This window comes from Chionomys nivalis, chromosome 7 (assembly GCF_950005125.1).
Source record: "Chionomys nivalis chromosome 7, mChiNiv1.1, whole genome shotgun sequence".
Lineage (NCBI taxonomy): Eukaryota > Metazoa > Chordata > Mammalia > Rodentia > Cricetidae > Chionomys > Chionomys nivalis.
Genome location: NC_080092.1, coordinates 51169758 through 51196735, shown reverse-complemented (window position 1 = coordinate 51196735; position 26978 = coordinate 51169758). Strand labels below are relative to the sequence as shown.

General features: G+C 51.0%; 5 protein-coding genes and 3 non-coding genes across 12 annotated transcripts; 7 read left to right on the top strand and 1 right to left on the bottom strand.

The window, feature by feature from the left end:
- The first annotated feature begins 622 nt into the window (after positions 1-622).
- Positions 623-10197, top strand: Senp3 (SUMO specific peptidase 3). Its single transcript, XM_057776348.1, has 11 exons — positions 623-817; positions 1615-2325; positions 3274-3513; positions 3602-3713; positions 4056-4203; positions 4328-4375; positions 5425-5502; positions 8916-9053; positions 9186-9269; positions 9366-9416; positions 9811-10197. The coding sequence occupies exons 2-11, from the start codon at positions 1626-1628 to the stop codon at positions 9919-9921; spliced, it is 1710 nt and encodes a 569-aa protein (XP_057632331.1). The 5' UTR covers positions 623-817; positions 1615-1625; the 3' UTR covers positions 9922-10197.
- Positions 10198-11066: 869 nt separating this feature from the next.
- Positions 11067-16235, top strand: Eif4a1 (eukaryotic translation initiation factor 4A1). 2 transcript variants are annotated; one of them, XM_057776349.1, is made up of 11 exons: positions 11067-11165; positions 12404-12452; positions 12656-12788; positions 13030-13169; positions 13922-14090; positions 14414-14523; positions 14625-14768; positions 14846-14983; positions 15075-15164; positions 15408-15487; positions 15572-16235. In XM_057776349.1, exons 1-11 carry the CDS (start codon positions 11143-11145, stop codon positions 15714-15716), a joined length of 1221 nt encoding a protein of 406 aa, XP_057632332.1. In that variant the 5' UTR covers positions 11067-11142; the 3' UTR covers positions 15717-16235. The 2 variants fall into 2 exon arrangements, with proteins under 2 accessions (XP_057632332.1, XP_057632333.1); XM_057776350.1 differs by lacking the exon at positions 11067-11165 and adding an exon at positions 11440-11818.
- Positions 13277-13420, top strand: LOC130878885 (small nucleolar RNA SNORA48). Its single transcript, XR_009057501.1, has one exon. It is a non-coding gene; the product is annotated as a small nucleolar RNA SNORA48 (small nucleolar RNA).
- LOC130878900 (small nucleolar RNA SNORD10) lies at positions 14179-14319 on the top strand. The gene has a single exon (XR_009057513.1). It is a non-coding gene; the product is annotated as a small nucleolar RNA SNORD10 (small nucleolar RNA).
- On the top strand, positions 15208-15347 carry LOC130878868 (small nucleolar RNA SNORA67). The gene has a single exon (XR_009057485.1). It is a non-coding gene; the product is annotated as a small nucleolar RNA SNORA67 (small nucleolar RNA).
- A 745-nt stretch (positions 16236-16980) lies between the features above and the next one.
- On the top strand, positions 16981-18860 carry Cd68 (CD68 molecule). Its single transcript, XM_057776351.1, has 6 exons — positions 16981-17100; positions 17169-17614; positions 17736-17855; positions 17983-18061; positions 18169-18339; positions 18561-18860. The coding sequence occupies exons 1-6, from the start codon at positions 17055-17057 to the stop codon at positions 18692-18694; spliced, it is 996 nt and encodes a 331-aa protein (XP_057632334.1). The 5' UTR covers positions 16981-17054; the 3' UTR covers positions 18695-18860.
- A 1288-nt stretch (positions 18861-20148) lies between these two features.
- On the top strand, positions 20149-24848 carry Mpdu1 (mannose-P-dolichol utilization defect 1). Of its 4 annotated transcripts, none has more exons than XM_057776352.1 (7): positions 20149-20408; positions 22977-23042; positions 23158-23285; positions 23604-23689; positions 23785-23903; positions 24036-24146; positions 24257-24848. In XM_057776352.1, the coding sequence occupies exons 1-7, from the start codon at positions 20265-20267 to the stop codon at positions 24380-24382; spliced, it is 780 nt and encodes a 259-aa protein (XP_057632335.1). In that variant the 5' UTR covers positions 20149-20264; the 3' UTR covers positions 24383-24848. The 4 variants fall into 4 exon arrangements, with proteins under 4 accessions (XP_057632335.1, XP_057632336.1, XP_057632338.1 ...); XM_057776353.1 differs by having other exon boundaries at positions 23153-23285; XM_057776355.1 differs by lacking the exons at positions 23604-23689; positions 23785-23903 and having other exon boundaries at positions 23153-23285.
- Positions 24849-24924: 76 nt separating this feature from the next.
- Positions 24925-26235, bottom strand: Sox15 (SRY-box transcription factor 15). Its single transcript, XM_057776380.1, has 2 exons — positions 25671-26235; positions 24925-25118 (listed from the first exon to the last, which is right to left on the bottom strand). Exons 1-2 carry the CDS (start codon positions 26195-26197, stop codon positions 24962-24964), a joined length of 684 nt encoding a protein of 227 aa, XP_057632363.1. The 5' UTR covers positions 26198-26235; the 3' UTR covers positions 24925-24961.
- Between the last annotated feature and the right edge of the window lie 743 nt (positions 26236-26978).

The following is a 26978-nucleotide window of genomic DNA, read 5'->3' as shown; positions in this document are numbered from 1 at the left end:
AGTTCCCGCACATCCAAGGTTACATGGTTGAGCCCGTCTCAAACAAACAAAATAACAAAAGACTCTCAAAGATTGGAATGGTGTCCGGGAAGTTTGTATGTACTGGACGCCCTGGCAGTGTCTCACTCCTGAATCAAACCCTGCGTAAAGTTAAAAAAAAAGGAAGCGTGTCGGCCCCCACGCCGCCTCCGTTTCCCCGAGCGGCAAGCCTCTGGCCAGTCCTCTTAGGCCCCCTAACATGCCAGCCATGCTCTGGGAAGCCCACTGGATCAGCTCGGGCTCAGGCCACCGAGGAACAGAGAGCATCGTGTGGCTCCGACGTAGAGCGTGAAGCCGGACGCGACACGCAGACGTAAAAGGGCGAGCGGCGGGGATGCCACGCGCGGCGAGCCAGGCAGCTGTGCGCAGGCTCGGCCCCGCGTAGCGCTCGAGGGCGGGACCGGCCGGTGGCCTGCACGCTTTCAGGTAGGCGGGACCGGGCACGAGCTGGCCGCGCCGGCGCCGCTCGCCGGGTGTGACGTACTAACCCTGCGCCGCCAGCGGCGGTGGGCCTGGGGCTCGCGGGAGGGGAAGGAGGAGGAGGGGTGGTGGCGGTGGTGGAGGTGGAGGTGGAGGTGGAGGCTAAAGCCGCGCTAGAGGCGGTCGCGGCGGGGCGGCACGGCACGGCGCGCGGCCCGGAGCGTTGGCATCGTGAATTGAGACGGCTCCATCTGAAGACAGCAGGAGTGGCGGGGTCGCCGCCGTCCGAAAGATGAGCCGGAAAGCCTGAGGCGGAGACACCCGCCTTGGGGCCCGTGTGGCCGGCTCCCCGCTCCGGGTGAGGACGCCCCTTCCCCTCCCCCCGCCCTTCTGTGGCCTCTTCCATTCCTGATCCTCGCACGCACCTAACTGGGCCCAAGAGGCCCTTTAAGGGACTTGAGATCCGTGTGTGCCGAACCGCCCTAGGTTTCAGAACTATACCGGGTCGGGAAGCATTCAGGTCCTCCGGGATAAGGCTGGAGAGGGGCTGGTTTGCCTGGCTCCCCGGGCTTCGTTCTCTCCTATCCTCTTGATTCGGTCGCTAAGCACCGACTCGGTTTGCTTCAAGTTTCTTTCAAAAATTTCCCCTTATCACCCCATTTTCTGAGCCATAACCCTGGCAGCACCTTTCCCCACACCTGAGGCGTATGTGTCCCCTCCTCCCCCCATATTATTCCAGGGTGAACGGGAACTTCCCACTCGGGAACAAAGTTTTCCTAGTGGAAGTTGTCTTCCAGGTGCACATATCGGGATTCCCGTGTTGAGGAAAGTAACCCTAAGACTTATCCTAAGGACACTCACAGTGGCACTAAAGGGGAGCCTGGAAATACTGGGCTTCACGCAAGGAGCCTAGAAATAAAATCTAAGGCCTGCCACTTAGTCATTTTCCATTGCTTCTTTACCTGGGCAAGGGAAGAAATGACAGCAAACTCTGAAGGGTTTCTTGTGGACCAGGTTAGCTGGGAAGAGCTGAAGGTAGGGGCTTTTAGATTTTTATTTGTATCTGAAACTGGAGGGGAAATGCTGAGAAACAGCATTTCCTTGGAGGAAGGAGTAGGATGTTGATTCTGATATTGAAGTTTTTGTTTTACACAGGGTATTGGAAGATGAAAGAGACTATACAAGGGACCGGGTCTTGGGGGCCTGAGCCCCCGGGACCCGGCACCACTTACTCAAACCCCAGACGAGAACGTCTTCGTTGGCCCCTACCTCCCAAGCCCCGGCTCAAGTCAGGTGGTGGGTTTGGGCCGGATCCTGGGTCAGGGACCACAGTGCCAACTAGACGCCTCCCTGCACCTCGGCCCTCTTTCGATGCCTCAGCTAGTGAAGAAGAGGAAGAGGAGGAGGAAGAAGATGAGGAGGAGGAAGTGGCAGCTTGGAGGCTGCCCCCTAGATGGGGCCACCTGGGGACCTCCCATCGTCCTCGCCCTCTGCGGCCCTCTCATAGAAAAGCCTGCTCACAGCGCCGGCGCCGAGCCATGAGAGCCTTCCAGATGCTGCTCTACTCCAAAAGCACCTCGTTGACATTCCACTGGAAGCTTTGGGGGCGCCACCGAGGCCGGCGGCGGTACCTGGCACACACCAAGAACCATCTCTCAGCCCAGGAAGGGTGTGCAACGCCACAGGTGCCATCACCCTGCTGTCGTTTGGATTCCCCCCGGGGGCCACCCCCACCTCGACTGGGTCTGCTAGGTGCTCTCATGGCTGAGGACGGGATGAGAGGGTCTTCACCAGTGCCCTCTGGGCCCCCCATGGAGGAAGATGGACTTAGGTGGACCCCAAAGTCTCCTCTGGACCCCGACTCCGGTAAGGTGGGAGATGGAGTGGGAAGGGTGAAGAGCCGGAGCCCCAGGACGTTGTTGCTGTGGTGAGAACGGAGCCTAAGGAAACCAGAGCTAGGTGTCCAAAAGAGCTGCGGAATGATCTCATTGAGCCTTAATGCGAAAGGCCCGTTCTGGCACACACCTGTAATCTATCTATGGCTTGGGAGGCTTAAGACAGAACAGCCTAGGTCTCAGAGAAAGCTCCTGTCGTGTGGCAGTGGGAAAATATCATTTCGAGCAGCAATGATGCTTGGAACCCACGGAGCAGCCTTGGTCTTCAGCACAGACGACAAAGGGCGCTCTGGCTTAGGAAAGTCAGGCTTGTCCATCCCAAAGCCGCCTTCCTCTCAGGTTCAGGCTTGTACATGTCTCCACAGTTCACTCATGGCTTGTGGAATGGACCTCTAGGAGAAGGGTGTATCATCTGCAGACTAACGTTTTTGTTTTTAAATATTTATTTATTATGTATACAATATTTTGTCTGTATGCCATTACAGATGGTTGTGAGCCACCATGTGGTTGCTGGGAATTGAACTCAGGACCTTTGGAAGAGCAGGCAATGCTCTTAACCTCTGAGCCAGCATCTCTCCAGCCCCAGACTAATGTTTTTATTTAGAATATCTTCTAACTCCAGCCTATGATTTATCCTTCCGTCTGCACTGTATACGAGGCTAGGTGTTAGCATATGTTGGTAGTGGGTATTTCTGAAGTCTCCAAATCCTGCTCTGCTCTCCTCCTGCTGGTGAACAGGAAGTCTTCCTTTTCTAAACCTTTGGACGGCCTTACATTAGGCGTGGGGGGGCGCACGCGGTGTCCTGCATTCCGTTATGTTGCTAGATTCTGCTTCGTCCATGCTCTGTGGTCCTATTTATGGATCAGTTCTTTTACTGGGGCCAATTTCTCATCCCTTTGCATTTTCCATGCCTTACAGGCCTCCTCTCATGTACTCTGCCTAATGGTTTTGGGGGACTACCTGGTCCTGAAGGGGAGCGCAGCCTGGCACCCCCTGATGCCAGCATACTCATCAGCAATGTGTGCAGTATTGGGGACCATGTGGCTCAGGAACTTTTTCAGGGCTCTGACTTGGGCACTGCGGAAGAGGCAGAGCGGCATGAGGAGAAAGCTGGCCAGCATAGTCCTCTACGGGAGGAACACGTGACCTGCGTGCAGAGTAAGCCTTTAGAGGACTTAAGTCTCCTTTTGACCACCTCCTAGGTCAGAGTCTAAAGGTCTCACCTTATTTTTCTACCTCCGTTTAGGCATCTTAGATGAATTCCTTCAAACTTATGGTAGCCTCATCCCCCTCAGCACTGATGAAGTTGTCGAGAAGCTGGAGGACATTTTCCAGCAGGAGTTCTCTACTCCCTCCAGGTGAGCTTTGAAGGAGGGCTGAGACCTTGAGGCCGGGGAGAGAATGCTTTTCCTCCTTTAGGGATGGATGTATGTAGGGTGTGAAAGCTACAGCTGCAGGAGAGGAGGCCTCAGACACAGTCCCAAGCTCTAGAAAACAATTGGGAAGATCTTTATTTGGGATACTGTGAGACACTGAGAAGTTTATGCCTGATCTTCCCTGTGTTTTTTCTGGGGCGTGGGAGATGCTCAAAAGGACTGATGAAAAAGGTCACTTTAGAATTTTATTCTAGATAATAGTGGATAAATTGTCTGCCCCAGCCAATTAGCTCTTATGTGATTGCAAACCTTTGGCCTATTCAGGAAGAGTCTGGTACTGCAGCTGATCCAGTCCTACCAGCGCATGCCAGGCAATGCCATGGTGAGGGGCTTCCGGGTATCCTATAAACGACACGTGCTCACTATGGATGACTTGGGGACCTTATATGGACAGAACTGGCTCAATGATCAGGTAAGAGGAGGAAGATAAAGAGACTTGAAAAAGCCTTTGGAGAGTGGAGCCTTTTACATTAGGGGAACCAACCTTGTACCCATGCCACACCCTCTAGGGCAAGTTACTTTTCTCTTTTCCCCAGGTGATGAACATGTATGGAGACCTGGTCATGGACACAGTCCCTGAAAAGGTAGGTCCAACCAGATTTTTTTCTTTTTTTGATCCAGGGTTTCTTTGTGTAGTCCTGAATTTCCTGGAACTTGAAATGCAGACCACGCTGGCCTTGAATTCAGATCCACTTGCCTCTGCTTTCCCAGCCTAGAATTAAAGGCATCTATGTCTCCACTTGACACCAACCAGATTCTTTAATGCCCAGAACTTTTTTTTTTTAAATATTTATTTATTTATTATGTATACAATATTCTGTCTTTGTGTATGCTTGCAGGCACCAGACCCCATTATAGATGGTTGTGAGCCACCATGTGGTTGCTGGGAATTGAACTCAGGACCTTTGGAAGAGCAGGCAATGCTCTTAACCTCTGAGCCATCTCTCCAGCCCCTAATGCCCAGAACTTTGCAATGTAGGGTGACTTAGCAGTTTTTTTTACATTCGCTTTCATCTTTCCCATCTTCTATAACTAGGGTCTGTGTTTGGGAGAAGAGGTGTTAAGTGGTAAGCTATTTTAAATCTGCAAGCCAATCTCTAGTGTTTTAACCCCAGCAATTGATAGGAAATCATCTGTAAGAGAAGGTTAAAAACAGTTCTGTGGGGGCTGGAGAGATGGCTCAGAGGTTAAGAGCCTTGCCTGCACTTCCAAAGGTCCCGAGTTCAATTCCCAGCAACCATATGGTGGCTCACCATCTGTAATGAGGTCTGGTGCCCTCTTCTGGCCTGCTGGCATACACACAGACAGAATATTGTATACATAACAAATAAATAAATAAATATTAAAAAAAAAAACAGTTCTGTGCTGGGCAGTGGTAGCACACACCTTTAATCTTAGCACTTGGGAGGCAGAGGCAGGGGATGGGGACAGCCAGAGTGTTACACAGAGACACCCTGTCTAAAAACAACAAAACCACAGTTTTACTGTATTGTTAAGTGAATTAGAACACCAGCTGTTGAAGCCATTCCATTTAGGCTGTATGCAATGGAGTGTGGATTGGGAAGGGGAAGGGAATTCTGGGCAACTCTGAAGTCTTTTAATCCTATCCAGCTCTTTTGTGTCTTTGGCACAGGTGCATTTCTTCAACAGTTTCTTCTATGATAAACTCCGTACCAAGGGTTATGATGGGGTGAAAAGGTGGACCAAAAATGTGAGTTACGAGTTCACAACTCCTTGTGCAGCACCTTGTCTTTTATATTTTAAAGTTTTGCTCTCTATGAGCCCTTTCCCCAACCCTCGTCACCATTCTGCTAAATATTAAATGTCTTGTGTACTAGGCACTACTGTAGGAAGCAAGGATACAATTGAGTAAGGAAATAATTTTGCCTTGATGAGATTAGGGTAAGTTAAATTTCAGCTAGTCGTAAAGTGTTGTGAACATATTAAAACAGTAACGACAGTATGAGAGGTGGGTACGGGTCTTACCAGACTTAGGTTAAGGCCTTCCACATCTGAATGATTGGAGTTGCCATGTGCAGTCTGGGAAACAGCGCTCTAAGCAAAAGGAACAGCAAGTATTTGAGACCCAGATAGAAAAAGAATATGCTTTGAACACAGTGACTAAGGGTAGAATAATAGAAAATTGGGCAGAGAAGATCATGTGAGTTATATGACGTAAACTGACAAAGATGGATGTCACTCTGTGTACCTTGAGACGCCATTGAAAAACTAATTGCGGGGCTGGAGAGGTGGCTCAGTGGTTAAGAGCACTGCCTGCTCTTCCAGAGGTCCTGAGTTCAATTCCCGGCAACCACATGGTGGCTCACAGCCATCTGAAATGAGGTCTGGTGCCCTCTTCTGGCCTGCAGACATACACACAGAGAGAATATTGTATAATAAATAAATATTAAAAAAGAAAAAAGAAAAACTAATTGCGTAGCCGGGCGATGGTGGCGCACGCCTTTAATCCCAGCACTCGGGAGGCAGAGGCAGGCGGATCTTTGTGAGTTCGAGACCAGCCTGGTCTACAGAGTTAGTTCCAGGACAGGCTCCAAAGCCACAGAGAAACCCTGTCTCGAAAAACCAAAAAAAAAAAAAAAACTAATTGCGTTTTTACCGTGTGGGTGTGTGTGCCTTGGTATGCATGTGGGGGTCAGAAGACAATGTGCAAGTATCAGTTCCAGAGCTCAGACTCAGGCGGTCAGGCTTTGTGGAAGCACTGTACCTGTTGAGCCATCTTCCCACCTATACCAGACTAGAGATGCTGCATGTTTGGTGCTCATTCCGTGGTGGGATGAAAGGGGAGAGTAGCTCAGGTGAAGTAGCTGGACTGGAGTGCAAGTGGGAGATGAAGACAGCAGTGGAGAAGATACCTGGGCTTGGGACTTAAGTAATGGGAAAAATTGGGGCAGAAGCATTTTAGGGTGGATTCAAGAATTTCTGTAGGTTTCTTTGCCCTGTAATTGAAAGGCCAAGAAATTTCTACAGCAACAAAGGAACATTGGTCCTAACACCCACTTGGCCTTCCTTCCTCCTGTGACCTAACACTACCTTATTTTCCTACCCTTTATCCTCCCCACCCCCCAAAAATGTAGCTAGAACTATAGCTGTGCACCATATACCACTAGACTTCTGGCCTGGCCTGGCTCCAGGGCTTCATATCTGTACTCAGGTTTACGCAGGGGCCTGGTGAGCCTTATTTCATCCAGTAGCGGCAAGAATGACAACACAGCAACAAACCCTTAGCCTTTGTAAATTTATTCTTCCTGGAGTTCAGCAAGACGCCCCCGTGGGTAAAGGTACTTGCTGCCAAGCCTGATGACTTGAGTTTAATCCCTGGGACCCACATGGTGGAAGGAGAGAATCAACTTGTTCTCTGACCTCTACACATGTATCATGGCACATGTGCCCCCTTCCCATATAATAAAGTCTTTGCTGTTGCTTGCTTCTGTGATCTTGAGCAGTTACTTGCCCAATTGGCAGTTTTGTGTCTTGAGTGATACAAGAACTTGTGGTAGGATGAATATACACATTAACTGAGCCATGCATTTCATGTGGATAGTGACTAGTTTACTACCCGTAATGAATGAGGACAGGTCCTTTTGCTCTCTTCTTGAGATAGGGCAAGGTATAGGCCAGTAAGTGTAGAAGCTGCACTTAAACCCTAGGTGTGGCACCAAAATCGTGAGTCTATTTTGTTTTTGCTTTAATTATTATAAGGTGTATTGGGTGTTTTGCCCACATGAATGTCTGCACCACATGCATGCAGTGCCATAGAAGTAAGAAGGGGCCATTGAATCCCTGGAACTTAAGTTACAGATGGTTGTGAGCCATCATGTGGGTGCTGGGGATTGAACTCAAGTCCTCAGGAAGAGCAGCCAGTGCTCTTAGTTTTTATATAAACTTTTTCCTTTAATGTATGAGTACCTGGTACCAGACAGGATCTCATAGCAGAGACTGGCCCTGAACTCCTACTTCTACCTCCTAGCTGCTGGAATTACAAGACACGTTTATGTTCTGATACATTTTTTTTCTTTTTTAATAGTTCATTTAAATTCATTTTATGTATATTAGTGTGAAGGTGTCAGGTGCTCTGGAACTGGAGTTATAGACAGTTGTTAGCTGCCATGTGGGTGCTGGGAATTGAACCTGGGTCCTCTGGAAGAGCAGCCAGTGCTCTTAACTGCTGAGCCCCTCTGATACTTTTATTTCCAACTTTCTTCACCATTGAATATCTCAACATCAGCCAGATGTGATGGTGCACGTTTTTAATCCAAGGACTAAGGAGGGAGAAGCAGGAGGATCTCTCTGATTTTGAGGCCAGCCTGGTCTACATAGTAAGTTCCAGGACAGCCAGGGCTGTTTAGAGAGAGACCCTGTCTCAAAAGACCAAAAACACAAAGCAAAATCTGGGCTAGAGAAATAGCTCAGCCTATAGAGTGATTATGCAGACCTGAGTTTGATCCCCACCTAAAAAAGTCAGGCCAGGGGTAGTAGTAATATCAGTGCTGTGGAAGTGGAGATAAGTGGATTTCTGGAACTTGCTGGCCAGCCTGCCATGCTTGCTTGTTGAGTCCTAGGTCAGTGAGGGACTGTCTTAAGAAAAGTTTGACGGGGCTGGAGAGATGGCTCAGAGGTTAAGCAACCGGCTGTTCTTCCACAGGTCGTGAGTTCAATTCCCAGCAACCACATGGTGGGTCACAACCATCTGTAATGAGATCTGGCGCCCTCTTCTGGTGTGTAGGCATACATGGAGGCAGAATGTTGTATACATAATAAATAAATCTTAAAAAAAAAAAGAAAAGGTTGACATTGTCTGAGGAAGGACACTCAGTTGTCCTCTGGCTTCCGTGTGCATGGCACACACATAGGGAATCTAAACAACAGTGTAGGGATATAATTCAGTAGTAAAGGGCTTGTTTAGCATGCAGCAGGCACTGCTCCTGTGTTACCCCCTAGCCCCCCAATAACCTCTCATAAGTATTAACATCGAAACTGAGCCTTCCCTCACAATCTAGGATCTGTATTTTATGACTCCTTTGCCTGTTGCATATTTTCTCTTTAGAAACCTACGGGCCTTCAGCAGGTCTCTGTTGTTTCTGACCTCCATCACTCTCTCTTCAGGTGGACATCTTCAATAAAGAACTGCTGCTGATCCCCATCCATCTGGAGGTGCACTGGTCCCTTATATCCGTGGATGTCAGGCAGCGAACCATCACCTATTTTGACTCCCAGCGCACTCTTAACCGCCGCTGCCCTAAGGTTTGAGGAGGCTGTGGGAAAACGAGTAGTAAAGATGTATGACCATTGGGCAACAAGCCTGAGGAGTGACTGTCAGACTCTGCATTTGGCTGTTAAATGTCGGTGTCGCTTTCTTTTCTCTTTCCCACATAGCATATTGCCAAGTATCTGCAGGCAGAAGCGGTAAAAAAAGACCGACTGGATTTCCACCAGGGCTGGAAAGGTTACTTCAAAATGGTGAGTTTTCAGAGGGAAGTAGAATAGTGAGGTAGTGGATAGGAGGTGGGAACTGAATCCGTGACCTCTGGGATTCTCTTGCTTTCTCCTCCCTAGAACGTGGCCAGGCAGAACAACGACAGCGACTGTGGTGCCTTTGTGTTGCAGGTGAGCAAGTGCCGAGGCCCCTTGGTGCCAGTCAGTGCTCAGGGCTGTTGATGGGTTCTTGCCTCAGTTGTAGAGCAAGGAGTGCCTTTATGTGAGAGCACAGAAACCCTGCTTTCCTCTCCAGTCCTTCTCCATCCAGAGTTGGGACTGGTTCTCTGCCTTTGGTCCCAGTATAGAGGCTTCTTGACAGCCTCCCCCAATTCAATCTCTTTTTTCCCACTTGAATGTAGAGTGTTTTAAATCCCAGGCTATTAGATGCTAATGCCAGTCTGTATGAGAAATGGAGATTCTCTCTGAAAGATTAAGATATGGTTTGTTTGAACTGTGTAGTGCGGGTCCTGACTGGGAGGGATGCTCAGTAAACGTTCTCATGGCCTGCTTTGTTAACACCCAGTACTGCAAGCACCTGGCCCTGTCTCAGCCATTCAGCTTCACCCAGCAGGACATGCCCAAACTTCGACGGCAGATCTACAAGGAACTGTGTCACTGCAAACTCACTGTGTGAGCCTCATACCCAGACCCTTTAATGGGCAGGGGACAAGGGAGAGCCTTCCCAAGAAACTCGAGTTCCTCTGTCTCCCCACCCAGGTCCCTTTGGATTTTCATATTTAAATGTTTTGATTTCTGTATTTTGTTTTCTTTGCGAGAATGTTGATTTCTGATGGGAAGGGGGTGGCCACACGAGGCTTTCCTCCCTCTCTAGGGGAATGTTGTCCTGTGGCCTAGGGGCACATCATTCCTCCTTCCGTGTTCAGGGGGCAGGAAAACTGTGGGGGTGGTGGGCGGGCAAAGGGATTACTGCCTGCCAGATCTTCAAGACTTTTTTTTTTATATATATAAATATATATATATAAAAATGCCACGGTCCTGCTCTGGTCAATAAAGGATCCTTTGAAGATACTTAAGTGGTGGTCTTACTTGAGGGGCCTTACATTAGTGGATGTGCTCTGTCTCAGGCCTTCCAGCTAGTGCTGTTAGCTGCCCCCTTTTCAAAAGCCAGCTTTCTATATGTGCCAACACTTCTCGTCCAAACAGATCCTCCAGGGCAGTATAGTGGAGGGCAGGAAGAAGAGCCTCAAAAATAAGGGAGTCTGAGAGAGAAGCTGGGAACAGACAAGTACCCTGACAACACACCTCCCTATGCCTGTTAGACAAGAAATGGGTTTCATCCTTTTCTCTCCAGCTAGGAAAACTTCCTATCCCCTGAGAGATCGATACTGGTTCCGTCATTCTTGCGCACCGTGAACACACCAAGCTTTAGTGGTCAGAAGAACAAAACTTCGGTAGGAACCTGTAGCAGAGATGAAAAGGGAAGTGGTAGTCCCGAGTGCCCGGAAGTCCCCGGAGGCTAAAGCCTCACCCCCGTCGCTTGATAGGACCCGCTGAAGCACGTGACTAAGGCACGATCGCCTCCGCACGTGTAAAGGTGCTGGGCTCCAAGATGGCTGCCCTGCCGCGAGGCCCGACTTCTATATGTCACTTCCGTACCAGCGAGAAAAGCGGGCCCTTCAGCCAATGAGGTTGCAGGGCGGGCCTCGACCTTGATAGACATTCAAATTACCCAATAGGGCGTCCGAGGTAAAGCGCCTACAAACTAACGTCACGTCGAGTTGTAGAGCGCCGGCAGGCGGGGCAGAGGCGGCCAAGCCAATGCGATGGCTGGGGCGGGGTCGGGTGCTCTATAAGTTGTCGATAGGCGGGCACTCCGCCCTACATTCTAAGGATCATGTCTGCGAGTCAGGATTCTCGGTAAGAAAGGCATTTGCAAGAGGTGGTGTCTACTTACCCCGCCGCTCCCTTCGAAGGTCCCGCGGGGGGGAAGTCGAGAGGCCCATCGCCCAAAACCTACCAGGTTGCGGGGGAACCGAGCCGGGAGGAACCGTCCAGAGGGGGGGCAAGGGGGAAGCCATTCACGGCCGACGCTGCCACCAGCGCGGAGACGGGAAAGGGCGGAGGGCGCGAGGTTCGTCGCGAGGCCTCTGCCCGAGGGGGTGCGGTGCGCGGAGCCCGGGTACTGAAAGGCGAGACGAGGTCGCGACCTAGCGTGGGAAAGAGGAGAGGCGGCTGCGCGGCCCGGAGCCGGCTGGTCTGGTTGCCTCCCTGTGTCGGGCAGGGCGCGCGCGAGGGTTCCGGAGGATTCTGGCGGTACCACTCGCGACAAGCCAGGGGTGTCTGTGTCTTCACGTCGCTCTTGGAATGTGGGTCGGGGAAGAAGAAACCGGCCGTTCAGGGTGCTGGTTTTCTTGACGGCCAGGACTGAGCTTAACCCCGAGGAGCGACCGCGTGAGGCACCAGGAGCCCACCCGGCGCCGGGCGGGCGGGTCCATTTTGCCGCACAAGCCGGGCAATTGGCAAACTGCGGATGGGCAGGTCCACTTTCCTTCGGGGGTGAGCGGTCTGAGGTATGGGAGGGCGACGCCATATCTCGACGGGGGCGGGCGGGTTGCGGATTGTTTCATGGTGGGAGAGACGCCGCCGAGTGGCGGAGCGAATGAGCACATGGCCGCTTGAGAGGTTCCCCTCCCCCAGTCTGCTTCGCTTGTCTGTGTTGTGCAATCTCCCCTTTAGCTAACTCGGCCGGGGCTCATTGTGCGCGAGGCCGCCACCGCCCGCGGCCTCCCACATCCGGGTACTGGGAAGGGGGGCAGGCCGGAGGGAGTGGGGGAGGGCGCGGGCGGCATGACGTGGGGGGAAGGGGACGGCCCACCCTCGGAACTCCGAGGTGAAGGGCGGGACTTCCGGTGGCCTTGATGCCGGGGAGGAGGCGCACACGCTTGGCTGGGCTCAGACCGTGTGGGTCTGGCAGGAGACACCGCATCTCGGCGTCTTGTGTGCGAAGGCACAGCCCGTTGATCTTCACAGGAGGGTCACTCTAAAGTGCCTCTTGTCTGTCGTTTGGGAACAAATGGGAGTTGGATCGGGAGTTGGCTGCTTGCTTCCGAGCTCTACTCTAGCAGGAAAACAAAACTAATGCTTTGAATCAACAGATCCAGAGACAATGGCCCTGACGGGATGGAGCCCGAAGGCGTCATCGAGGTGAGACTTCACTACCCTGTCATGAATTTTCTCTCCTATTCAAATCCTTGCTGTACACGTCTGAAGCAAACAGGCGGCACCTCCTTATAGTGACAATGACCTCAGACACCTAGAATGAGGTGGCCGGCTTGGGTGGAGTGGTACGCAGCTTTTGTGTAAAACATGTTACTGTCTTACTAACTTCGTTTCTTTGCATCCTGCAGAGTAACTGGAATGAGATTGTGGATAGTTTTGATGACATGAATCTCTCAGAATCCCTCCTCCGTGGTATTTATGCCTATGGTTTTGAGAAGCCCTCTGCCATTCAGCAGCGAGCCATTCTTCCTTGTATCAAGGGTAAGAATCATTGTCAGGATAGATTTGGACTGTCCCTGACTTTGGTCTGTGACTAGCCTAGGTGGGTGTAGTTGATAATGTTTTGGTATCCTGGAGTCTGTTGTCACAATATCATGGGGACAAGAAGTTGGAGGTCCCCACACTTTGCATGCTTGTTTCCTTACTGATACCATGAACTAGGGTTCTAAATGTCTATGAGCCCAAGCTTCTTTACCAAATGGAATTCTTGATCTGATTGTAGGTTATGATGTGATTGCTCAAGCCCAGTCTGGGACTGGGAAAACAGCTACATTTGCCATATCAATTTTGCAACAGATTGAGTTAGATCTAAAGGCCACTCAGGCTTTGGTTCTGGCACCCACTCGTGAGTTGGCTCAGCAGGTAAGAGTGGTTTCTTCCTTTTTTGATTATCAACAGTTTTTCTGCTAGTGAAACTACCCAGTTCTGTGGAATCAAGCTGGCTGGGCAGGGTCAGCTGTTGATGAAAGAACCCCTGGCAATGGGCAAAGAGACACCTTGGTGGTGGTGTTGTTCTTAAATCAGCCAGGGGCAAAGCAGATGACAGTCCTTTGTTCATCCTAGCTTGATGCCTGGCTTGGTGGCCAAAGCTGTTTCATGCCTGGGGCACAAAATCCTGATGCTAGTGTTAACTATTTAAAGCTTGTGATTATTCTGAAGCATCTGGGTATTGATGGAAGCAAGAAATTAGAATTAACAGTGAGGGCCCTGTATATCCAGATCATTGTGTGTGTGTGTGTTTTGTTTGCAAACGAACTAGGGGTATAACTCTGGAACGTGTGCCCAGCATGAGTGAAATCTTGTTTTGTGGCAGGGATATAATAAACATGTTGTATGTTGTTGCATTCAGAATCCAGCCTTTGGGATGTGATGATAGGGTGGAGGCTGTGAGTTCCACGCCATACGGGCTGGCCTGGGTTTTAGAGTTGCATGTAGAATGGAAAACTTACTATGAGCCTATGTGTTTAGAAATCAGGACTGCCATTTGTGATGGCTGGGGGGGGGGGTGTCTTAAGATTAAATTGACAGCTGCTTTTCAGAAGGTAACGGGTAGGATAACTTAGTAAACGGCCTGTCATAGCCCAAGCTAATGGAGATGTCTCTTTTGTGTTCAGATACAAAAAGTGGTCATGGCATTAGGAGACTACATGGGTGCCTCTTGTCATGCCTGTATTGGGGGCACCAATGTGCGTGCTGAGGTGCAGAAGCTGCAGATGGAGGCCCCCCATATCATCGTGGGCACTCCTGGCCGGGTGTTTGATATGCTTAACCGGAGATACTTGTGTAAGTACTACTTTACAGTTGGTTGCTGGGCGGCTTTCCCAAGTTTCATTTCTTAGGATGCTAGTTTTCCCTTACTTAGAATTGAGTTGCTCTGTGATGAACCCCATGCGTGTCATCTGAGCCCAGCTTCCCTGTTGCCTTAGCCCAGGTAGTGTTCTACTTCCCAGGGCTGTTGTCTCACTTAGCAGGGAGGTCTTGGGCAAAGGATCAGTCCTTATATTCTGAGAGCGGACTGTCTGCCCCTTGGCTGCCCTCTTACCAAGAAACTTAGTTAAATGTATTTTATATTTCTTACCGTGCTTGGTATTGTTTCTGCCTTCTAGCGCCAAAATATATTAAGATGTTTGTACTGGATGAAGCAGATGAAATGCTAAGCCGTGGGTTCAAGGACCAGATCTATGATATATTCCAGAAGCTCAACAGTAACACACAGGTAAGGAAGGCGCAGTCTTCATGGGGTAAATGTGGCGTGGTTGTGATGTGAGGAGCACAAAACGCCCTTGTGGCTGATCCATTTTCACCCCCATTAACTAGGTAGTTTTGTTGTCTGCTACAATGCCTTCTGATGTCCTTGAGGTGACCAAGAAATTCATGAGAGACCCCATTCGGATTCTTGTTAAGAAGGAAGAGTTGACCCTGGAGGGTATCCGCCAATTCTACATCAATGTGGAACGAGAGGTGGGGCCCAGTGCAGGAGGCCGACCTGGTAGTAAGTTGTTGGGTATAGCCCCTGACTGATGTTTCCGGATCTCCAGGAGTGGAAGCTTGACACATTGTGTGACTTGTATGAAACCCTGACTATCACCCAGGCAGTAATCTTTATCAATACCAGAAGGAAGGTGGATTGGCTCACTGAGAAGATGCATGCCCGGGATTTCACTGTTTCTGCCATGGTAAGTTTTCTCAAAACTTATTAATAGCTATGTGCATGTGTGGTAAGTGTAGGTTGCCCAGAAGACACTTTGTTACATCCTTATTTTCTAGCATGGCGATATGGACCAAAAGGAACGAGATGTGATCATGAGGGAGTTCCGGTCTGGTTCTAGCAGAGTATTAATTACCACTGACCTGTTGGTGAGTAGAGGCCAGTTTAGGGAAAGCAAGAGGGGAGGAGTAAGTCCAAGGTGATTCCCTCTCCAAGGGGCTGACAAGTGCCCCTTTCAGGAACGTAGCAACTTGGAAGAAAATCTGGCATGCCTGAGGTCTGGGGAACAAGGGTTGCTTGTTGCCTTTGCCTGCCTTTGGTTGCCTACATGTACACGTAGTCAGTCTGGGTAGATTACCTTCTGACAGCTCTTACCATCTTTCTTGACCTAGGCCAGAGGCATTGATGTGCAGCAGGTCTCCTTAGTCATCAATTACGACCTTCCCACAAACAGGGAAAACTACATCCACAGGTAAATTAAGATCTGCGGTACCAGAACTCACTTGCTCAAACTCACGGGCACCCCTTTCTCACTTGCATATTCTTTTCTCCTTAGAATTGGCCGTGGCGGTCGCTTTGGCCGTAAAGGTGTGGCCATTAACATGGTGACGGAAGAGGACAAGAGGACTCTTCGAGACATTGAGACATTCTACAACACTTCCATTGAAGAGATGCCTCTCAATGTTGCTGACCTCATTTGAGGGGCTGTCCTGCTACCTGGCCATAGCCAGAGTTCAGTCCTGGGGGGCTGAGGAACAGCTGGAGGGGGGAGGGAAGGGAGCCAAGGGATGGACATCTTGTTTTTTGTTTTTTTGTTTTTTGTTTTTTTCTCTTTGAATAAATGTCACTTTTTGAGGCAAAAAGAAGGAACCGTGAACATTTTAGACACCCTTTTCTTTGGGGTAGGCTCTGCCCCAGGCGCCGTCTCCTCCCCCCCAAAACACTAATCATTTCCCTAACCTAGTCAGTCACCTGATTCTAAAGGCTTTCTTACTCGGCCAAGTCTCCAGAAGTGAGTCAAGGGTCTAAAAGATGTCTGGCCTCATTTGCTGGACCAAATCTGCAGGGAGAATCCCTGCGTGAAGTTGTCCGGGGAATTGTCCCCAGGTGAGGGGAGCAGGGGAGAGAATATGGTAGCCATTTTTACATTGTTTTGTATAGTATTTATTGATTCAGGAAACAAACACAAGAATTCTGAATAAAATTACTTGGAAACTGCCTGTTTGGGCTTCTTGTTTGTTCCTCTGCCACCTGCTGCTTGTGTGGATCAGCTGTGCTAGTTCCTTACTGTATTGCTGTGTTGCCTCCTTGCTGTGTGCCTACACAAATAACAAATGAGGCACGCCTTTAATCCTAGCAAAGGCCAGCCTGGTCTGCAAGAGCTAGTTCTAGGCTCCAAAAGCTACAGAGAAACGGGGGGGGGGGGGGGACATGACCCACTGTATTTAAAGTGGTACTGACAGTATAATGTCCTGAACAGAAGGTTAGTCACAAGTGTCATGTGATTCCAGCCTTGAGGAACTAATAAGAGTAATGGGGTCAAGGAGTAAGTGAAACTGAGTTCTGCATAGTCATAGCTGAGGCCCAACCCAGATATGGATGCTGATTGCCTCCTTTGGGTTGGTGGAAGGGGGCTCCCTGTCTTGAGAGTGTGGACCAGGTTGGCCTCTTAGATCTGCCTGCCTCAGTAGTGCTTGGTTTGAAGGTGGTGTACACAGGTGGGGTTAGGTTTCTGACCAATGAGGAAAACACATTTCTTGCCTTGTAAATAACCAAGTAGAGCAAGTTTTGCTTAGGTAAGACCTCTTGAGTCAACTGCCCCATTTTTCACGTGGTAACCAAGACTTTGTACCTCCCACTCAAAAGGCCACTGCCAATCACAGCTTAGTTGTGAAAGCCAGTGACTAACATGGGAGCGGAGGTGTCTGAGTCAGGTTCTGGGTGGGATTATGTTAAGGGAAGTACAACTTTCATTTCCTCTTCCAAGAGGATTGAGGAAGAAGCTAGCACAGCCCAGCTGGACTCTGAACTCTTCTACCATGAGGCTCGAAGTGCTTTGCTTGGTCTCACTGGGACTGCTTGTAGGTAAGGAGAATTGAGAGGTGGGTGGGAGAGCTGGGCAGGAACCTCTACCTAACCAATCTTGCTGAAAGCCCAAGGAACAGGGAAAGACTGTCCTCACAAAAAAGCTGCTACTCTCCTGCCATCCTTCACGGTGACGCCTACAACTATAGAAAGCACAGCAAGCCCTACGACCAGCCACAGGCCCATCACTACCACTCACGGTAATATTACAGTTCATCCAACAAGTAATACTACCAGTTCCGGACCCTCAACTTCCACTCACAACCCTGCCACGACCACCAGTCATGGGAACGCCACAGTTCATCCCACCACAAACAACGGCACTGCTACTAGTCCAGGATTCTCCACCACCACCGGCCCTCACCCTGGACCATATCCACCCTCTCCAAGTCCTAGTCCAGGCAGCACAAGGACTCTCGGAAACTACACATGGACCAATGGCTCCCAGCCCTGTGCTCAGCTCCAAGCACAAATTCAGATTCGAATCCTGTACCCAACCCAGAGTGGAGGAAAGGTAAAGCTAAGGGGCAAGAGTCAAGTCCTGTTGTGGTCAGGAGGAGAACAGAGGTGGGGATAAAAAACATTGCATGGCCCAGCCATGTAATTTCAGACTCACTATTCTCTCACTTCTGTAGGCCTGGGGCATCTCTACATTGAATCCCAACAAAACCAAGGTCCAGGGGGGCTGTGTCGGTGCCTCTCCCCACCTGCTTCTCCTATTTCCTGATGGACAGCTCACCTTTGGATTCAAAAAGGTTAGACAGCTTTGTCTTCATCTTTTCCTCTCCCGTGCCCATACCCATGCCCCCTACACCTACCTTCTTGCTCTGTGGACATGATGCCACTATCCCTGCTGCTCTGATCCTCTGTGTTCACCTTAAGGACCTGGAGCACAGCCAGAATATGGTCTACCTCAACTATATGGCAGTGGAATACAACGTGTCCTTCCCACACGCAACACGTGAGTAACCTTCCTTTCTCCTCACCACACTAGCTAGTGTGGAGGGAACAGAGGACTCGGGAGTTGGGAGTGGACTGGATTTGACTCTTCATTACTGACTTCTTCAGAGTGGACATTCTCAGCCCAGAACTCATCTCTTCAAGAGCTCCAAGCTCCCCTGGGCCGAAGCTTCTGTTGCAGAAATACAAGCATAGTTCTTTCTCCAGCTGTTCATCTCGACCTGCTCTCCCTGAGGCTACAGGCTGCTCAGCTGCCCAACACAGGACACTTGGGGCCATGTAAGACCCTCTACCTCTTCCTTCCCGGGAACCTCCCAGCATTCTCCCCAGATCTCTCTCTCTTTCTACACCCTAGTCGTCTCTACAAGACTAACTATGCCCCCTTGCTTACTGCTCTAAGTTATGGGGTTAATTTAGAGCATCACCCCTGTGTTCTTCCCCCTCCCCCTCTGTCCCAGGCACCACTGCAGGCAATCCCTAATCGTCCCCCTTTTTCCCAGGCGCCTCCTGCACCAATGACCAATCCCTCTGGCTGCCTCTCATCATTGGCCTGGTCCTCCTTGGCCTCCTTGCCTTCGTGCTCATTGCCTTCTGCATTACCCGGAGACGACAGTCTGCCTACCAGCCCCTGTGAGCATTGGCTCCCACCAAGGAGCCCCCTCATCTCGTCAGCATGCCACTGACTACTGAGTTATTTTCCTTCCCTATCTTTAAGAACAAAATTAGATTTTGTAATGGGGGTAATTAATAAACAAAAATGGTACCCTACTCCTGTTCACAAAAAAGGGTACAAAAACTGGGTGAAATCTGTCCTTGGCTTCGCATGTCCTGGTTAAAAGCCACGAGTTTCTTGTCATGTGCCTTCTTGTGCCTCCCCATGGTTGACTCACCAGGAGACAGCTGGCAAGAAGGGATGAAAATACCAGAGTGACCAAACACCTTCATGGTTTCATCTTTGTGTCTGGCACAGCTGCTGGCGAAGCTGCCAAAACTCCTTTCCTCTCTTCTGGGGCCAATGGCTACCCCGTTCCCTTAACATAATGGATCAGACTATCCTGGCATCCTGTTCCTGACAAGCTACAGGTACAGTACAGCCAAAATAGGAGTAGGCGGCCATGTCATTTCATTTCAAAAGGGTGAAGCCAGTGGTTACTGAGCAATGAGAGTCCTACTGTCTGTTGTGAGGGCAAGATTCACCGAAGAGCCCACTGCAAAGAGCTGCGTGACCCAGCAAACTTACTCTTAATGCCTGGGCACCAGAGGGCAAGGGGTGATGCCACTTGCAGGGGAGCCCACGACCAGATTCTAAAAATGGACTTCCCACTGCACCAAAATCAAGAATAAGCTTTCCTGTGTAGTCTCAGCAGTCCTGGGACTCTGTAGACCAAATTCTTGGTGGGCTGGTGCCCCTAGCTGCTGAGAGGTGCATGTGGCAGAACCAGCCCAGCTCCACCCTCCAGTGACAGGGAGCAGGGAAACTATTTATGAGCGTCCTACAGCCTGAGAGCCAGGCACATCCATCGGGAGAGGGCACGGAGCTGGTGTCCGGGCACTGGGTGGTGGAATCGAGTATGGGGTGACAAGTGCCTTTTCCCAAACAAGGGATGGGATATTGGGGACCTTCTGCCTGTGCCCTCTGGGCCGTCATCCTCAGGTTTCCAGCCTACACATCGCAGAAGCTGCGTGTTGTGTCAGGGGCTGCTCTCCTGTAGCTGAGTCTGCTCCTCTTCTACTTCACCGTCATTTTCCAAGACCTGGACAAACCAGAGGAAGAAGCAGGGGACTAGGAGGGATGCCCGGCTCAGAATGGCCTCTCCCCGACGCCATTCTTTCCGGAGAAATCAAGCGGGAAAAATAATAGAGCTGCAGCGCCATTTTGAAGACTCGTATTTTTTTCTTTTCCAACTTCAAATATAAAGTTAGCCGAGAGAAGACAAGATGGCGCATACGCAGGAGGGACGGAGAAAGGAGGGATAAATTTTTTTTTCAGAACTGATAGCCTAAACAAAAGCGCAGAAGTCCTAACTGCGCAGGCGTACAACTTGGACACGCTTTAAAATTCGAACGTCAAGGCGCGCACAAGACGCCGTCGGTGGAAGAGAGCAATCTCGGGTTACCGAGGCAGGGATGGCGGTGGAAGGGGCGGTGCTGCACCGTCCCCGGGGAGAGAGGCTGCGGGCGAGCGCGCATGCGCGGCGTGGGTAATGGCGGGGCGACCCAGCCTGGCGGAAGCTAGCGTTCCAACATGGCGGGCGAGGTGGACGGACCGTTCAAACGGGTGCTGGTGCCGGCTCTTTTACCTGAGAAATGCTATGATCAACTTTTCGTCCAATGGGACTTGCTTCATGGTGAGTTTTATTCAGCCTTTATAGTCTAGTTCGAGCAACCCCGGGCCGTGAGTTGGTGTGAGCAGTACCGGAGTCGGTCACGCGAAGCTGCGCCGGAAGGCGCTTCTGAAGAGGGCGGAAGTGTTCTGGCCCCTGCCCAGGGAAGGTGCCATATTTGGGCATGAGGGGGAGTCGCCCGAAAATAGTTAAAATTTGTGTTTTACCGTCTGGAAAGTACGTAACCCCCACCTCCCTTTCTGGGCTGGGGATCGAATTCAGGGCCTCGGACGTGCAAGGCAACCACTCTGCCCACCGAGCTCTGTCCCCAGCCTGGAGAACTCATGTTTTATAAAATAAAATAAAATTAAAATCCCAGCCGGGCGTATAGAGCTACTCCTTTCATCCCAACACTGAACGCAGACGGATAGACAGACACCGCCCCCTCCCCCCTTTGAGATGCATTTTCACCCGGCGCTGACTGAACTTACTATGTAGCACAGGCTGCCCTTCCTTGGCCACCAGAGTGCTGGAAATACAGGGATGAGCTATCTCATTCCCTTTCTTAACAAGGCAAGGCCATGGCCTGGGGTTCCACCAGCTGTTGGGAGCCTTTGGTAAGGCCCTCCATCTTTCCGCTCTGCTCAGCTCACAGATTCAGAGACACTGTTCTAGTGCGGTTTGGCTTGCGGTAGTCAGACTCCTGCTGGGCTAAATTCCCTCCTGCTCAAGGATTCAATGCTAGGGAAACTGCCAGGAGCACTGGCCCTCCCTTTTAATCTCAGCAGAGGCAGGAAGGTCTCTGAGTTCAAGGACAGCCTGGTCTACAAGGTGAGTTCCAAGACTGTAGCTTCTAAACGAGAAACCTTGTCTTGAGAAATGATAGATACTAGATGATAAAAAGCAAGCCCTGCCGGGCGGTGGTGACGCACACCTTTAATCCCAACACTCGGGAGGCAGATGCAGGCGGATATCTGGGAGTTCGAGGCCAGCCTGGTCTACAAGAGCTAGTTCCAGGACAGGAACCAAAAAGCTACGGAGAAACCCTGTCTCGAAAATAAAAAAAAAAAAAAAAAAAAAAAAAAACAAGCCCTGGAAGAGCAGGCTTGGCCACTGAATAAGGAACAACCAGAAGATTCAGGAATGTATGCTGTATAGTTTTGCCTTTGGAAGAAGACCATTTGGTTTTTCTTTTCTTTTCTTTTTTTTGGTTTTTCGAAACAGGGTTTCTCTGTGGCTTTGGAGCCTGTCCTGGAACTAGCTCTGTAGACCAGGCTGATCTCGAACTCACAGATATCCGCCTGCCTCTGCCTCCCAAGTGCTGGGATTAAAGGCATGCGCCACCACTGCCCGGCTTGAAGGAGACCATTTGAAGAGAAAGGAAAGGGTCAGGGAACTCTTGAGCAATACCTGTGTAACTGAAAAGCAATGGCGGTCATGCCTGGGCGGCTACATGTGTGGAACTGGTGAAATGGCTGCGAGGCTGGTGACCTGCAGAAAGGCAGAACAGGAGAGCTGGCTCCAGAGTTGTCACTTGAGCATCACACACACCTTTTATGTCCACACACAGTGTCTATAGATACAGACCTGTGAATGCAGGGGCCTGAAGATGCCCGAGACACAAGAGATCACTGGAACTGGAGTGGGGCAGGGACTCCGACCCCTGAAAGAGTAGTAGGTACTCTTAACTCCTAAGCCAGCCCTTCAGCCCATATTTAAAATCCACCTCTGTTGTGTGCATCTACTTATGCACACCCAGGTCATCAGACTTAGCAGCAGAGCCATCTTACTGGCACAGCATTTTTTTATTTTTGTTCTATGTGCATTGGTGTTTTGCCTGTGTGTATGTGTGTGAGGGTGCCAGATCTTCTGGAATTGGAGTTTGGCAGTTGTGAACTCCATGTGGGTACTGGGAATTGAACCTGGGTCTTCTGGAAGAGCAGCCAGTGCTTTTAACAACTGAGCCATCTCTCCAGCCTTATTTTTTTGAGCTGGTTCCTACAGAGCCTTGACTGTCCTAGAACTCACTATGTATGTTGTAGCTTTGAACTCATAGAGATCTCTCCGGGATTAAAGGTGTGTGCCACCACACCTGGCAATAGTTTTTAAAGACAGGGTCTCACTATGTAACCCTGACTGACCTTAAATTCACAGAGATTAAATGAGATTACAGGCATGCACCACAACAAACTGTCCTAATGATTTTTTTATTTATTATGTATACAATGTTCTGCCTGCATGTATGCCTGCAGGCCAGGAGAAGGCACCAGATCTCATTGTAGTTGTAAGCAATCACGTGGATCCTGGATTGAACTCAGGTCATTAATTATCTGATGAGTTTGTAGGAAATAGAAGGTTGGGCAGGGAAAGGCGGTCAGGTAGAAGCTGCTTTGGCAGCATACCTAGTCTGGATGTGAGATGTTTGTAGCAGGAAGGCTCCCTGCCCCATCATTTCCACCGTCCCCCAAACAGAGACTTACTGCCGTGGTGGCCATGCCAAGGGTGAGGGGAGAGGGAACAGCTTACGAGGGCACTTCAAACCCTCACCTGGGTTACAGAGACCTGTTTGCTTACTTTCTTCCCTCTTCTCAGTTCCCTGTCTCAAGATTCTCCTCAGCAAAGGCCTTGGGCTGGGCATCGTGGCTGGGTCACTCCTGGGTATGTATATATAGTTCCTTCTGTTCGAGTAAAGGTGGGGTGTTGAGAGGCTAATGCCAAGGGCTCGGGGTAGTATGCTTCTTCCCCAGCCATGCCCTTCTTTCCCCCAGTAAAGCTGCCCCAGATCTTTAAAATCTTGGGAGCCAAGAGTGCCGAAGGACTGAGTCTCCAGTCAGTGATGCTGGAGCTCACGGCGTTGACTGGAACTGTGGTCTACAGCATCACCAACAACTTCCCCTTCAGGTGAGGGTCCCACTCCTCACTCCCAAGGCCTAGTTGTTATTTATTTACTGGGGAGCGGGGAGTGCTCAGAGGACAACTTATAGGTGCTGGTTCTCTTCTTCCGGGCTGGAACTCAGGCAAGTACCTTTGCCTGCTGAGCCCTTCTCCAGCCCTGGCACCCCCACAGCTCTAGTAAGGGCTACAGCTTTCCCTCACAGAAGTGTAGCCAGTGAGCCAGGTCTGGGGTAGGCGGGGGAGCACAGGCTGGTGGATGGCTATGGAGGCTTTCCCCGCCTCTTTCCAGGCCTGCCTTTTCCCTCCCAACTCTTGACTCTACAGCTCTTGGGGTGAAGCACTGTTCCTGACACTCCAGACAATTGCCATCTGCTTCCTGGTCATGCACTACAGAGGAGAGACCGTCAAAGGTGCTGGGGAATTGCTGGAGAGCAGGCGTGGATCTTGGGAATCTTGTTGGGGACTCAGGAGGTTCAAGAGGGCTCCTTGTCTCCCTGACCCTTAGGCGTTGCTTTCCTTGCCTGTTATGCGATGCTCCTGCTGGCGCTGCTCTCCCCACTCACGCCTTTGACTGTAGTGACCCTGCTCCAGGCCTCCAATGTGCCTGCTGTGGTAGTGGGGAAGGTGGGTACTCCGAGTGAAAGGATGTGTGCTGTGTGGTGGAGGCAGAATGGAACCTCAAAGTGTGGACTGTTAGTCTGGGGGAAATGAGGGCATTAGTTCAGGTGACAGAAGCAAAACTACGAATTTCTCTAGTTGCTCCAGGCAGCCACCAACTACCATAATGGGCACACGGGCCAGCTTTCTGCTATCACAGTGTTTATGCTGTTTGGGGGCTCTTTGGCCCGAATCTTCACTTCTGTTCAGGTGAGTGCACCTTCTGTCCTCTAGAGGGCACTAAAACCTCATGCGCCCAGCTGAGTAGTAAGCTGCTTCCTCTGGAACCTTTCTAGATCTGTGTTGTCTCTCCTTAACAGGAAACTGGAGACCCCCTCATGGCTGGAGTCTTTGTGGTCTCTTCCCTCTGCAACGGCCTCATTGCTGCCCAGGTCCTCTTCTACTGGAATGCAAAGCCTCCCCACAAACAGAAAAAGGAGCAGTAGTGCTGGGGCAGCTTCTAGAACCATTCCATTCGGCCACTACCTTCAGGTCCCTCCACATGACCTGGTCTGCTGGTACAACTTAATCATCCTCCATTCCACTGTAACTGCAGCCTCCTGAGCCAGGGTTCGCGTAAACAGCACGTACTCGTTTCAGCAGGAGCTGAGGCTGCCTTTCTAAGCAGCTGTCTTCTTATTGGAGTAATGTCGTGCCTTGTCCACTTACCTTCCTTCTGGGCAGAGGACAGAGCCTGGACAAACGTGGTTGGGAGCTTGTGGCTGCTTCCCTCTGCCACCTGGCTGGGATAATCTATTGGACCCCAGTTCTGGAGGTGGGGGAGGGGAGAATGACTCAGAGAAGGGCCTCGGGGTGGGGTGAGGAGGCTCCTGCTGTGGCAGGTCCAGACGGAAGGGAAGGGTGTGGAGAAGACATGGGCTGCTGCTGTAATGAGACAATAAAGACTCAGAGACGGGCTTTCATTGTACAAAATCGCGTTTAGTGTAGGTTTGTGCATTCTGCTTCCTTGGGAGACTTGTAGGCCTCTGAACTGGAAAGGGATGTCTCTGCCAGTTAAAGGTGGGTTACAGACATGGGGCACCAGCAAGGGAAGTATTGTATGGAGTGGTAGAGCCTGGGGATAAGTAGGTGGGAAAAGAGGGCATTAGCTCCCCCTGGAGCCTAGAATCACTCTGAGGAAGGGAGCACGACGAGGGGGCCTCCGGTCTACAATGGGAAGAGCTGTAGAGAGAAGCATGGGGTTTGGAGGTTACACTTCTGGGTTGGAGAGACTGGGCAGTGTCCCCAACTCAGTAGGAGACTGGTCTGACCAGTTTGCAGTAGACAGGGTTAGAATTTGCTATTCAGCCAGCCATGCTGGGTACAGCAGGCATGGAACAAGACCCTAGGATGGCTTAAGAGCAAGGTAGCTCTGTTGGGGCACGCTCAGGAGCTGTCTTGCGTGCTGCACGCTGTTCGCCTCTTGGGGCAGCAGGCCAGGAAGGAGCAACAGGATGGGCTTGGCCTCTCCTTGCCCCGGGGGCTGGGAGAGGAAGCCGGGTCACACAAGGGCCATCAACAGTGGAGAAACAGACGTTCAGAAAGTAGAATACTTTATCCTGAGACGGACAAGCCTCTGTCCTGAATTCTCTGAGCTTTCCCACCCAACTGCCTGGTGTGGCTTCTGCTAGGGTGGACTGGCGTTCTCCCAACTTAGCCCTCTGGCTTTCATCCCCACCCAGCCTTCAGGAAGGGGAAGTGCAGAGTGGTGGTGGGGGACAACCAGGCACTCACGTGTAACTGCCAGGCAGGTAGGCTGACGAATAGTTGGGAGGCTGGTACCCAAAGCCTCTGCTCCCTTGGGTAGTTGTGTACCCGGGCCCCCAGTGCGGGCCACCACAGGCCAGGCCGCCTCCTCCCTGGCTGAAGTGGACAGACCCGGTGCCCGAGTTCTTGCTCTTGCGCCGAGGCCTGTACTTGTAGTCGGGGTAGTCGCGTAGGTGACGGGCTCGTAGCCGCTTGGCCTCCTCCACGAAGGGACGCTTCTCTTCGTCATCCAGCAGCTTCCACTGCGCGCCCAGACGCTTCGAGATCTCAGAGTTGTGCATCTTGGGGTTCTGCTGCGCCATCTGGCGGCGCTGAACAGAGCTCCACACCATAAAGGCGTTCATGGGCCGCTTCACCTTCTCCAGCGGAAGCCCCCCAGACGCTCCGGGGCTCCCGGCACCCTCCTGCTCCTGAGGTCGCAAGGACAAAGAGGCTGTGGGAACCGGAGGCTCCAAGCTCCAAGTCTGGGCTTGTGAGGAGCCGGGCAGCGCCATGGGTTGAAAGTAAAGCGTCTTTGAGAGGGCGTCTTGAATACCCTCCTCCCAGAGTGAAGTCTGGGTACTTAAGTATCTTCCAGAGTCCTTGACTCGAACCTTTGTTCCCAGGAGTGGATTCGTCACCTCTGGAAAGCGAAATGCGGAATCCTTGTCTGTCACCCCTGTCCTGAAGAGGTTGTGCTCTCAAGTCTAGCTACTGCCAGTCCCTCTCCCTACCCTCTGCTGGGGCGGGACGGAGTCTTCCGCGGAGGCTGCAACTCGGTGAGGTTCTTGGTTTCCAAAGCTCCCACAGCTGCTGGGAGCAAACTCAGGTGCCACAGAACTTCCCCACCTCTGTGGAAAGAGGCTCTTAAAGCCCGACTCCTCCCCCAATCCCTCCCAGAGGCTGTGCTGTCCCGACACACACAAACTCAGGTGTCCTGTTCTTAGCAGCCCAGACACCTCCCCTGGGGCACCACGCCCCCTCTCCACCCAAGGTCTGGATGTCAGGCCCAATGGCCCCAATGGCTAAAATTGTCAACTTTTACCAGCAATTTAAAGCAAATTCCTTTCCTTGGTGGGATCAAGCTTGAACATCAAAAGTCCCCAGGGTCACTCCCTACTCAATACCTTTTCCGGTGCCTGTTGCACCTCAAATTCTGAACTGCCCCAGGGGTAAGAAACTCAAAGAAGATAGGTCAAGGCCATTTTTGTTTTCTGAGTCATCCCAGCAGGTGCCTGGGCAGATGAGAACACTCAAGCCACTTCCAGCCCTGAGACTTCCCCACTGCCAATCAAT

What these genes read in the sequence shown, in the direction of transcription:
- Senp3 (XM_057776348.1), top strand. Translation starts at nt 1,626, where the DNA reads ATGAAAGAGACTATACAAGGGACCGGGTCTTGGGGGCCTGAGCCCCCG. An exon ending in ACACGTGACCTGCGTGCAGA is followed by an intron (nt 3,514 to 3,601) that starts GTAAGCCTTTAG and finishes ACCTCCGTTTAG; the next exon opens with GCATCTTAGATGAATTCCTT. An exon ending in GTGGTGCCTTTGTGTTGCAG is followed by an intron (nt 9,417 to 9,810) that starts GTGAGCAAGTGC and finishes GTTAACACCCAG; the next exon opens with TACTGCAAGCACCTGGCCCT.
- Eif4a1 (XM_057776349.1), top strand. Translation starts at nt 11,143, where the DNA reads ATGTCTGCGAGTCAGGATTCTCG. An exon ending in GCTTAACCGGAGATACTTGT is followed by an intron (nt 14,091 to 14,413) that starts GTAAGTACTACT and finishes TCTGCCTTCTAG; the next exon opens with CGCCAAAATATATTAAGATG. An exon ending in TAATTACCACTGACCTGTTG is followed by an intron (nt 15,165 to 15,407) that starts GTGAGTAGAGGC and finishes TTCTTGACCTAG; the next exon opens with GCCAGAGGCATTGATGTGCA.
- Cd68 (XM_057776351.1), top strand. Translation starts at nt 17,055, where the DNA reads ATGAGGCTCGAAGTGCTTTGCTTGGTCTCACTGGGACTGCTTGTAG. An exon ending in TCACCTTTGGATTCAAAAAG is followed by an intron (nt 17,856 to 17,982) that starts GTTAGACAGCTT and finishes GTTCACCTTAAG; the next exon opens with GACCTGGAGCACAGCCAGAA. An exon ending in GTCCTTCCCACACGCAACAC is followed by an intron (nt 18,062 to 18,168) that starts GTGAGTAACCTT and finishes TGACTTCTTCAG; the next exon opens with AGTGGACATTCTCAGCCCAG.
- Mpdu1 (XM_057776352.1), top strand. Translation starts at nt 20,265, where the DNA reads ATGGCGGGGCGACCCAGCCTGGCGGAAGCTAGCGTTCCAACATGGCGG. An exon ending in CCAATGGGACTTGCTTCATG is followed by an intron (nt 20,409 to 22,976) that starts GTGAGTTTTATT and finishes CCCTCTTCTCAG; the next exon opens with TTCCCTGTCTCAAGATTCTC. An exon ending in GAATCTTCACTTCTGTTCAG is followed by an intron (nt 24,147 to 24,256) that starts GTGAGTGCACCT and finishes TCTCCTTAACAG; the next exon opens with GAAACTGGAGACCCCCTCAT.
- Sox15 (XM_057776380.1), bottom strand. Translation starts at nt 26,197, where the DNA reads ATGGCGCTGCCCGGCTCCTCACAAGCCCAGACTTGGAGCTTGGAGCCT. An exon ending in TACCTGCCTGGCAGTTACAC is followed by an intron (nt 25,119 to 25,670) that starts GTGAGTGCCTGG and finishes TTCTCTCTACAG; the next exon opens with CTCTTCCCATTGTAGACCGG.